Source organism: Mustela nivalis (assembly GCF_964662115.1).
Source record: "Mustela nivalis genome assembly, chromosome: 10".
NCBI lineage: Eukaryota > Metazoa > Chordata > Mammalia > Carnivora > Mustelidae > Mustela > Mustela nivalis.
In genome coordinates, this window is record NC_139029.1 from 31,336,349 (window position 1) to 31,348,549 (window position 12,201).

Below are 12,201 nucleotides of genomic sequence, written 5' to 3' on the forward strand. Positions count from 1 at the left end.
GAAAAGGAAATTACAACACTAATTCCATTTACAATGGCAATAAAAAATACTTAGGAACGAACTACAGAGGTGAAAGATTTGTATAGTTAAAACTACAAAAACACTGCTGAAAGAAATTTAAGACAACATAAATACATGGAAATACATCTCATGTTCAGGGACTGGAAGACAATATTGTTGAAATGTCAATACTCTCCGAAGTGATCTACAGATTCAATGTAATCCATATAAAAAATTCCAGTTAAGGGGGGGCAAAACAGAAAATCCCATCCTAATATGTATAGGGAATCTCAAGAAGCCCTGAAGAGCTAAAATTATCTTGAACAAGAATAACAAAGCAGGGAGACTCACACATCTTGATTTTAAAACTTACTACAAAAATACAGTATTTAAAAGTGTGCTAATGGCATCAAGACAAATATACTATGAACACTGCAACTGAACAGAGCACCCAGAAATTAAATCTTGCATATATGATCAAATGACCTTTTTTTAAAAAAAAGATTTTATTTATTTATTTGACAGAGATCACAAGTAGGCAGAGAGGCAGGAAGAGGTGTGTGTTTGGGGGGCGGGGGCAGGCTCCCTGCTGAGCAGAGAGCCTGATGCAGGGTTTGATTCCAGGACCCTGAGATCATGACCTGAGCCGAAGGCAGAGGCTTTAACCCACTGAGCCACCCAGGTATCCCTGATCAAGTGACTTTTGACAAGGGTGTCAAAACCATTCTGTGCGGGAATGGACAGTATTTTCAGCAAATGGTGCTGGGAAAACTGGATTCTACATGTAAAACCATGAAACTGGACCTGTATCTAACACCATATACAAAAAGTAACTTAAGATGGGTTAAAGACTTAAATGTAAGACCTAAACTATAAAATTCTTAGATGAAAACACAGGGCAAGAGCTTCATGACACTGGATTTGGCAATGATTTCTTGGATAGGATACAGAACCCCTAGGCAACAAAAGAATGGATGAGTTGGACTTCCCGAAAAATTTAAAAATTGTGCATCAAAAGACACAACACAGTTAAAAAGAAAACAAAAGAATTTAAAAAAATGTTCACAAATCATGAATCTGATGAAAGGGTTAATATCCAAAAAAAAACAGAGAACTCCTAAAATTCAGCAATAAATCAAACCAGATTTTAAAATGGGCAAAGGACCTGAACAGACATTTCTCCAAAGATGATAAGAAAATGGCTGTTAAGTAGATGAAAAGATATTCAATATCACTAATAATCAAGGAATGCAAATAAAAACTAAAATGAGATACCATCTCATACCCAGTAAAATAGCTATTTTTTTTTTAAGAAAGAAAAGAAAAAAAAAATGATGGCAAGGATGTCGAAAAACTAGAACCCTTATACATTGTAAGTGGGGATGTAAAATGGTATTAAGCCACCATCAAAAACAGTATTGTGGGGGCACCTGGGTGGCTCAGTGGGTTAAAGCCTCTGCCTTTGGCTCGGGTCATGATCCCAGGGTCCTGGGATCAAGCCCCACATCAGGCTCTCTGCTCGGCGGGGAGCCTGCTTCCTCCTCTCTCTCTCGGCCTGCATTTCCACCTACTTGTGATCTCTGTCTGTCAAACAGATAAATTTAAAAAAAAAAAAAAAAACCAAAAACAGTATGGTGGGTCCTCAAAAAAATGAAACACAGAATTACCATATGATCCAGCAATTTCAGTTCTGGGTATATATCCAAAAGAACTGAAAGCAGGGCCTTGAAAAAATATTGGTACACCCATGTTCATAGCAATATTATCCACAATAGCTAAAACATGAAAGCAATCCCAAGTGTTCATCAAAAGATGAGTAGATAAAAAAAAAATAAGATGAGTAGATAAGCAAATATGATACATATATACAAAGGGCTAGTACACAGCCATAAAAAGGAAGGAAATTCTAACATATGCCACAACATAGATGAAGACATGCTAAGTGAAGTAAGCCAGTCACAAAAAGACAAATACTGTAGGATTTCAATTACATGAAATACTTAGGAGTAGTCAAAAATCAGAAACAGAAAGTAGACTGACGGTTGCCAGGGGCTTGGTGGAGGGTCAGGGGGATTGGGAGGAGGTATTATTTAATGAATACAGAATATCCACTTTACAAGATGAAAAGAGTTATGGAGATGGATGATGATGATAGTTGCACATTATGAATGTATTTAATTGCCACTGAACTATATACTTAAGGATATAATTTTTTTCAAAGGGTATATATACAGGGGCGCCTGGGTGGCTCAGTGGGTTGAGCCGCTGCCTTTGGCTCAGGTCGTGATCTCAGGGTCCTGGGATCGAGTCCCGCATCGGGCTCTCTGCTAAGCGGGGAGTCTGCTTCCCTCTCTTTCTCTCTGCCTGCCTCTCCGACTACTTGTGATTTCTCTCTGTCAAATAAATAAATAAAATCTTTAAAAAAAAAAAAGGGTATATATACAAAAGATACCAAAAAGGAAGTGAAAGAGAGAGAGAGATGGAGGGAGAGAGGAGCTAAAGAGTAATCAAAAAATAAAGCTTAGTTGTCAGGCACATTCCAAGCACTCAACAAATTCATCCAATACTATTAAGTACCTCCTATATGTCAAGCAACGAATAAGGTTCTTGCATGGATATAATTTAGGAAATGAGTAAGTCATCAAAATCAAACAGCCACTGAGGGTTTCAAGTTACATAAACTATTCAAATGGAAGAAGCAAAGATGATGGAAGATTTCTATCAAAAGACACAGAGGTGGTTCAGCCAGTTAAGTGCCCAACTCTTGACTCTGGCTCAAGTCATGATCTCAGCATTGTGGGACTGAGCCCTGAGTTAAGCTCCATGCTCAGCAGGGTGTCTGCTTGAGATTCTCCCTCTTCCCTGCCCCTCCCCTCTGCTTGCACACTCTCACTCTCTCTAAAATAAATAAATAGATCTTAAAAAAAAAAAAAATAGAAACAAAGAAAGAAAGAAACAAAGACCAAGAAATAAAAGACTTCACAAAAAGAAAGATAAAGCCTGGCTGGGGATCCTGAGAATATGGAAAGACCAAATATGTGAAATAAGCTAGAATAATGGTTGAAGAAAGCCACTCAGGATTGAAAAGACTGTTAAAAATGTATTAAATGTAAAACCAAAATAATGAACAGAAAAGATGTCAACTTGGAGATAAAAGGTTGTAAGAAATTAATTGAAGAAAGCACTTGGATAATGAACACTTACAGAATGAAAAGGCACTGCAATCAGAGTAAATGAGATGGCTACAAGGGTAAAGAGGAAAGCAAGAAAGTGAGATGAAAAATACAGACAACGAATCTCAAGTCCAGAGTAAAAAACACCATCAAGACTATTTACCATTACTGTACTCATCAAGTAAACTTTGAACTTTAATCTTAACATTCTTAGAAGATATATAAAAGAAGACATAATGATTTTCACTGCAAATCTACACAAATGTAAACTGATATAATTTCATAACGATGTTCTTACAAAAATGTAAGTATTTTTGAAACACTTAATCCTTGAGAACTTAAAAGGTTAAAGATCACAAAGGAAAGTCAATTATAAACAATAAAATAATCATGTAAATGATAGAAAAGCAGTCTCTTTAATTTCTCTAAAATACACCTTTTATATATATATATATAAATTACTTTACTTCATTTCTTAGAAATAAAAAGATATAAACAGATCAGTCACCATTAACAACATACCAAATTGCATTAAATTTTGCACAAATGAGAAAGAGAAAATCGAGAAGATGATTAAACCCATACCTGTTCCAATGTGTTGGGAAGGTTTTGTTGGATGCATGGCACCGTGACAGACATTTTGTTGAACATTACTCTGTGAGTGGATAAGGCCAGTTTGTGTAAAGAACTGATTAAGAGAAGAACAGAGATCAGCAAACTGAACCTGATCCAAAGACCAGTTCTTGAGATCTGCCTGTCTCATACTCTCCATCAAACCTATGAAGAAAGCATTAGAAATACAGTTAGCATAGTTTGTTCTGCAAACACTGCAAGGAAAACAGCAAGACACATTTTTTTTCCCAGCCCTCAAAATTCCCACTGGTAGTGATTTACCATGCAATGAAGAATGACAGTTAAAAATTATTCAAAGCCTAATTATTTCCAAATGTGGCCAAACTTCTTTCAAAACTCCTGTCTCTGATCCTCTTCTGTATCAACTGACTGAAAGGCTTAATCATGAAATGTTGGAGTGTTGTTTTTAAGTGTACTACCAAAGGCAAAAGAAACACTATATAAGGAGATACTTATTTCTACTACAAAGAAAACTATCTGTGAGAGAAAACAAGATCATATATTTCTGGTTGTTTATCAGAAAGAAGCCATACTCACCTTGGAACTGTGAAAGGTCTACATCTGACCAATTAACACTGCTGGCAATTCGACAACTTTCTTTTAGCATATCAAGTGTTGCATACCAATCATTTGAAACACCTATAAAAATAATGTCGACAATATTATAAATCTTGGATAGTGAAAGTTTGAAGTATATACTAGGGGGAAGACAATGGGCTGGGCTTATTCCTAACATTGGTAGATCCCCAACCAGTTTTACAAATGGATTCACACCAATCATTTCATGTGCTGTGAAATAGGAAGAGGGGTCTTATTTCTCTTCATTTCATAAACAAAAAGAAACTAAACACCAGAGAGGTGGCATAACTTAGCAAGGTCACTACGATATATCTAAACCTTGAACCTGGTGTTTCTAAGGTCTAGTCTGATAGCTTACAAACTGCCCTATCACCTAAATAATGTCACACTTGATTACCACGTTTTACATTTGTACAGTACAAATGAATGACCAGGCAGGGCAAGTCAGGCAAATCAATACATTCTGTTCATTTTCCTGTCCTGTTATGACATCAAGAGGTACATTCTTTATAACTCAGAGGCAGGTTCACATTCAGATGTAACACACAGAAAAATTTAAAGTACTGACTTAAGAGCTAAATTAGATCACACAGCAAGAGGACAAATGTCTTACAAGACAACCTTAAGAAAGAGAAATGCCTTAGCACAGTCCCTCCTGGCAAAGTAGCAAAACAAAGGGCTGAGACATCTCTAAGAAATGCTGCTGAATCCAAACTAGGGCATTTCTAGTCAGGAATAGTATACTCTGATGTGGTATCATCAGGAGTGTTCAGACTCCAGTCTGTATGTCAGCAAAGTGGTCACCACTCAAGGGCATGGGGCTTGAGCTGCACTCAAAGAGATAGTGCTGAGCAGGGGAAGAAAATCCTCCGTTCAGTGACTGCTGCACAAATTATTCTGTTAGAATCAGCCCTGGATGGATGAAGGGAAGAACTAATAAAAAGGATTTTTTGCTACATCATAGATGACTCTGTATCAACTACTGGTTACTTGATTTACAAAAATCTGCCAATTAAGGATTTTTTTCAAATAAACAATGAACCAGGCAGAGACAACTTGACTCTGCCCCCAGGCAACTCGTAATTTAGGAGAAATCTGTTGGGGAAAAATACGTAATGCTCCAGTGAGCCACATTCAAGTCAATGAAACTTTCAAGTCCATCACCTATAATAAATGTTGACTTGGCAATACAAAGCAATCTCTGCAAGACCCACTCAGTAAATGTTTACTGATTTTAGTTCTTTTGGAATTACTGGTGTTACGGTCTTTGAAGTCCTAACAGGCCAGGATATAAATACTAATTCTACTTACTAGCTCTGATCTTGAGCAAACAGCTTAACTTCTTTGAGTTACACTTTTCCTATCTATTAAATGTGGTAATTTATAGTTGATTTGGGAGAATAATACGAGATAAGTATCTAATTGCCTATCACATAATGGGAACTCAAAAAACTATTAGTTTCTTCCATTCACTCCCTATTAAAGACAACTTGCTTAGTCTCATCTTCGAAATTTTAACTCAAACAGATTATCACAGCCACAATGATTATTCCTAATCCCCCCCAGGTAAAAAGCTATTTTCCTTCTCTGGCAAGCTACCACTGGTATAACAACAGGCCACTAAGAGCATATGATAAATTGTTTTCAGCTTTAATAGTACTTTTTTCTCCCCAGCAATCATTAGTTAATAGAAAGGTATGACCCAAGCATCACAGCCTTCTACTGACACCAAATCTACAAACATTAGTCAGTCATTAAAATCATATTAAGAACAAGCTTAACTTTCTGAAGAATGTATTGACATTAAAAGGTAGGCAGAAGTGTAAGTGATCTAAGTCAGAGAAAGCCAAACATCATATGATCTCACTTATATGTGGAATCTGAAAACAAAACTAAACAAAGAAACAATCCCATTTTTAAATATACAGAACAAGCAAGTTGGGGGCGGGGGAGGAGACAGGCAAATGGGTTAAGGGGAGTGGGAAGTACAGGTTTCTAGTGATGGAATTAGTAAGTCACCAGTATGGAAGGTATAGTGTAAGAAAGAGAGTCAGTGGTATTTTAATACCATTGTATGGTGACAGATAGTAGCTATACAGCATAAAGTACAGAGCTGCTGCATCACTGTGTTGTACTTCTGAAACTAACAACATTACACATCAACTATACTTATATTTAAAAAAATTTAAAAACTTTTTTTTTTAAAGTAGACAACAGTGAATAAGACTAAGAATAGGAAAAGGGGGCTATACTTACACCTTTTTCTCTAGGCATAAACCTAAATGTTTTAGGAGCAGTCCATCAAGAACTATACCCAATTTTCTTGGGTGCCCGGTTGGCTCAGTGGGTTAAGCCTCTGCCTTCAACCCAGGTCATGATCTCAGGGTCCTGGGATCGAGCCCCACATCAGGCTCTCTGTTCAGCAGGAAACCTCTCTCTCTGCCTGCCTCTCTGCCTACTTGTAATCTCTGTCTGTCCAATAAATAAATAAAATCTTTAAAAAAAAAAAAAAAGAACTACACCCAATTTTCAAATTTATTCTAGAAAGTACTTAGAATTATTAACTGGGAAAACAAAATTAGTTGTGAAAAGGAACTTACTAAATTTCAAATACCCTGATCTGCATTTCTGTACCTTATGTAATTCTCCCCCAAATATATTATATATTTCCACTTTGCAAAAAAGTAAGTAGTTTCAGAAAAACATAAGCTTTATAGCAGTCAGAATACAAAAGACAGTATGCACTATCTAAAGTCATTTCCCTGACAGTAGTTTAATTGCCTGAAATGAGGATCAATTTTAATTGGTGAGAACTAGTATCATCTAGCATTTAGAAATTGTCTCTCCAGGATAAAAATCTCATCAGTGATTTGGTTGGTAAGTGGACAGCCAGGTAAGCTAAAAGAAGGATCTGTATCTGCACAACTCCAAAGGGACACATTGACTTTGCAGTCTGTGTTGGGGGCACCCCTGGGAGTTCTGCAGTGCAGATTCCTGGTCTGTGAGCAATGTCAATTAAGCATCTCACCAGAAACCATCAAGACCTAACTTATGAGCAATAGATTTTTTTTTTTTTTAAACCAGGATATGAAGAATGTTTTCTTCCTTTGCAATCTATCTTTCTAAAATGAGATCTTGGGCAGGAATAAGCAAAGAAAGGAAAAGTGGGAACATTTTCTGAATACTTAAAGGCTACCGGATGAGGCATTTCCTATTTGCATTTTCAGTGCAATCCTCATAACAACACTGTATACTAGCACATTTTAGTTCCATTTTTATAGATGAGAAAATAATAAGACTAAAAGAAATAATGCATGAAAGGTCATATGAGTCATAATGAGGATTCAAATACAGGTTTTTCCTGACATAACATACTCTTTCTTCTATACCACACAATCATAATAGACTGCAAACAGATTGTGCATCTCACTCTTCTTTCAAATGCTCACAAAACACTGGTTTTCCAGAAAGACAAAATGAGAGTGGACACCAAAACCTACAAGGGTTGCTGAGTTTGCCTATGCTATTAACAATAAATTTTAATCAGGAAAATCTCCAGTGCATCTGGGTGGCTCAGTTGGTTAAGCAAATGCCTTCGGCTCAGGTCAGGTTCCTGGAGTCCTGCATCAGGCTCCCTATTCAGTGGAGAGTCTGCTTTTCCCTCTGACCCTTTCCCCTCTTGTGCTCTCCACACCCCCCATAAAGAAAATCTTAAAAAAACAAAACAAAAAAAACCCCTCTAGATCAATGTATAGACTAAGTGAGTTACAACTATAGGATTACAACAAGGAAACACAAAAGGGAGACAGATGAGAAGGGTTTCGGTAGTAAATATACACAAGCCTCAGATAACAAAGAACAGATCCTAATCCACAGCCAAATGCAAGTCAGAAGACACAAACTTACCAGAATTACAGGATACCTGTTGTGGGGGTGGGGGTGCCTGATGTGTTAACGTCTGATGCTGATGGTTCGGATGATGCTGTATGTGCTGATGTGGAGAGGGGTGCTGGGGGTGAGGAGGCTGGAGCTGGCTGTGTTGCTGTGGGTGCGATGCTGGGTGCTGGGGACGCTGCGGATGCTGTGGTAAACCATGCGGCCGATGGGACGGATGCGGAGACGGCTGTGTGTGCATCTGGGAGTGGGGCAGTGAGACCTGTGCAACCGAATTACTGCCCGTGGTGCTGAGGCCACCGCCATGATTGTTGGACAGGCTGCTTTGGTTGCTGTGTGGGTGAGAGCTCACTGTGCTGCTAGGAGAGTGCTGATACGAACATGAGGTGTGGGATTGCTGGGAAGATTCGGAAGGGATGGTCATCAAACCTAGACACAGTCAGAGAAAGGAAGAGCACTCAGAGTCAGATTTCAGTTATACTTTATGACACACTTCCAAAATTATTAATGGAACAGAAGTATACATTGTCAGGAAGCAACACTAACTCAGCTGAAAAAGTGTCCACAGAATATCCACCACATACCAGTCTCTGGGATCACTGAGAAGAATAAGAAACACCACCCTTTGCCCTCCAGTAGCTCATGGTCTAGTAGAAGGGACACTTAAAGAGATTATGTACAGTAATGTAAGTTTACGAGGGCATTCAGGAACAATGCTTACTGTCTGTTCAGCTAGGAAGGGGTTAGAGATTTGGAAAAGCCGTCACTGAAAGGCAGTTATCTGCAGTGCTTAAGTGGCTCAATGAGTTAAGCATCTGACTTGATTTTTGGCTCAGGTCATGAGCTCAGTGTTGTGAGATTGAGCCCCACGTCTCAGCACAGAGCCGGCTTAAGATTCTCTCTCTCCCTCCCGCTCTGTCTCTCTCTGCTCTCCTCCCTCTCACAGACAAAAGGAAAGGGAAAGAGAAAAGGAAAAGAAAAAAGAAAAAGAGAGAAAAGGCAGTATCTGAAAAAGTCTTGAAAGACTGAGTAAATGTTAAGGGGAAAGTGTGTGAATGCTGGGTCACATTCCAGATGCTTTGCTACAGGCCTAAAGGCCAAGGATTTGACAGAGGTGGAGAAGAGAAGTAAGGCCCAGTTATTTCTGAACTCTTTCTTTGACAACTCCAAAAACTTTTAAGTCAAAGGTGGCAAGAATTCTTAAGACTAAGCAAAACAATGGCGCCTGGGTGGTTCTGTTGGTTAAGCGTCTGCCTCCGGCTCAGGTCATGATCTCAGGGTCCTGGGATAGAGCCCTGCATTGGGCTCTCTGCTCAGGAGTCCGCTTCTCCATCTGTGCTCTCTTTTTCCCTCTCTCTCTCTCTCTCTCCTGTTCTCCCTCAAATAAATAAAAAAATTTTTTAAAAGACTAAGCAAAACAGAATAGCCATCTTCACTGCTTTTTCATTCAACCTATAGGATATTCTTGAGACACATACACTTTAGGGGTTAAGACTGCATAATTTACAGGACTAGAATGTAAGGATTAAAGTCTCTGTACTACCATCTGCACACCTGGTAACTTTGGGAAGTGATTAACCTCTGCAGGTCAAAATTACCTCAATTATAGGTGGGTATGGATATATCTATTTTGCAGAACTGTTGTGAGGATTAAATGCCATGGTGCAAGTGCAGGATGTGAATGAGCTCAGTAATTGTTAGCTGCTGTGATGATAATGATTCAACCAGAAGTACCTAATGTTAAAAATAATGTACTCTTGGTTTGCAGGTAAATGCTCATTTTAATAAATCTTACTGCAATATTTGGTTAGACATAACTAGGGTATTTTCATATCCCAAAGGATGGCACATACCATGTTTTACTGAACCAAAAAACAACAAATTTTATTAAATGAAAAATAAAATCCTGCAGCACGGTATCAGTTAATAAAAGAATCAAACCTTTTTTTTTTTTTTTTTAAGATTTTTTAATTTATTTGTTTGACAGATAGAGATCACAGGTAGGCAGAGAGAGAGAGAGAGAGAAGGAAGCAGGTTCTGGGCCGAGCAGAGAGCCCGATGTGGGGCTTGATCCCAGGACCCTGGAACCATGACCTGAGCCGAAGGCAGAGGCCTTAACCCACTGAGCCACCCAGGCGCCCCAAGAATCAAACCTTTTAAAAGAAAATATTCTCACACTGCCCATTAATAATAGCAAAACTGTATTCAAGCACATTGTAAGATAATCATAAAACCTAGTAAGTTAAGATATTTTTTTAGGTAGAAGACTTAATAAAAGTTCTTGCCTTGGCACTGGAAAACTGTCATTTGGAGAGAATCTATAAGGTTCTTTCAGTAAGATGAAAAAAAGCAGTTATTTCATTGTCTATTTCCAGTAAAGTACTAGCATTTTAAAAGGAAACCCACACATGATCTATACAAACCTTTTCAATCCCATTTTTTTTTTTTTAAAGTAGACTCCATGTCCAGCACAGAGCCTAACATAGGACTCAAACTCATAACCCTGGTATCAAGACCTGAGCAGAAATCAAGAGTTAGACAACTCAACCAACTAAGCCACCCAGGCATCCCGCACCCCAAGCTGTTTTTAGAATAAAATTTAAGGGGTGCCTGGGTGGCTCAATTGGTTGGGCATCCAAGTCTTGGTTTTGGCTCAGGTCATGATCGCAGGGTCATGGGACTGAGCCCTGCATCAGGCTCTGCACTTGGCAGGGACTGTGCTAGGGATTCTCTCCCTTCCTCTGCCCCTCCCTGCTCTCAAATAAGTAAATAAATCTTTAAAAACTTTAATGTGTGATGAAATATCATTAAGAGCTTCAGAAATTGTTGTCATTTCCATTTCAAAGCCAGTATTTTTCTATTTTGATCACCACATCTGTATCTCCTTAGCGAAGTCCTGCATTAGTCCTTTTTGTACTTTCACAGATGGAAAATTCAAAAATTTCATAGATGGAAAATTCAAAATAAATTTGAGAATAATACATGAATCTTACTTTAACCAGAAAAACCAACTTCCTGTACAAGTTACTGATAGTCACTGATACATGTATATAAGTATATATATATATAAAAAAAATTATATTTATCATTAACTTTTGTAGTATCTGACAGTAAGTATTAAAATGTAAACTCTATAAACACAGAATTTTTATCACTACTGTGAACAGGCAAACTCCCTTGAGCTGGGGTAGAAAAAGTCTGCCAAACAAAGCAATCAGGAAGTGCTTTAATAGTAGAGTTCCCAACAATTTCTGATTAGTATTTTATGGGAGAAGGACAATACAACATCTTAATCCTATCGTAAGACTCTGACTAAAACAGAACCAGCAGCTTAAGGACAGTAACACATAATAGCAACAATCCAGCATCTGACTGAGATGTAACAGGGCATCTCAACCAAAATCACTTTTAGTTGTTAAAATCTGATTTAACTACGTCGTATTTAACAGTGACCCAGAGCTTCCCACTAACCAGTATGTTCACTTACAAGCACCATGCATGAAATTGCAAATCTGGTGCTACCATATTCCACCAGCTATCTCTTTGCTAATAACAGTCCATTCAGACAGTAAAGGCACATCTGTTCCTGTAGTGCAACATTTGCCACTCAAACACTTCACATGCCAGACATCACTAATTAACCATGGCAGTATTTCCTACATGGCACAGATGCAGTGTCAGAATTCTTTAATACGTACTCCTCCAGGACACCACTAGTAAGTAAATAGGGTATGCAAGATAATTTTGGTATGTGAGTAGGTGAATAGGGTGAATAGTAAGTGAATAGGGTATGTAGATAAATTTGCATTCTTGTGTTATTATATGAATATATACAGGGTATAGTAAAGGCACAAAGAGTATTCAATCCTGACCACAATGATACTGTTCAACGATTCAAGAAATAAACAACTGCTATGCAAAA

At 38.1% G+C, this 12,201-nt stretch overlaps 1 protein-coding gene across 6 annotated transcripts in view; it reads right to left on the bottom strand.

Annotated features, from left to right (window-relative positions):
- FOXJ3 (forkhead box J3) overlaps positions 1-12,201 on the bottom strand; it is a 156,031-nt gene that overhangs the window by 14,404 nt on the left and 129,426 nt on the right. For all 6 annotated transcript variants that reach the window (XM_082687141.1, XM_082687138.1, XM_082687136.1 and 3 more), the window contains 3 exons: positions 8,292-8,708; positions 4,344-4,445; positions 3,759-3,950 (listed from right to left, as the gene is read on the bottom strand). In XM_082687141.1, the coding sequence (XP_082543267.1) occupies positions 3,759-3,950; positions 4,344-4,445; positions 8,292-8,708 (711 nt within the window). The remainder of the gene's footprint in view (positions 1-3,758; positions 3,951-4,343; positions 4,446-8,291; positions 8,709-12,201) is intronic.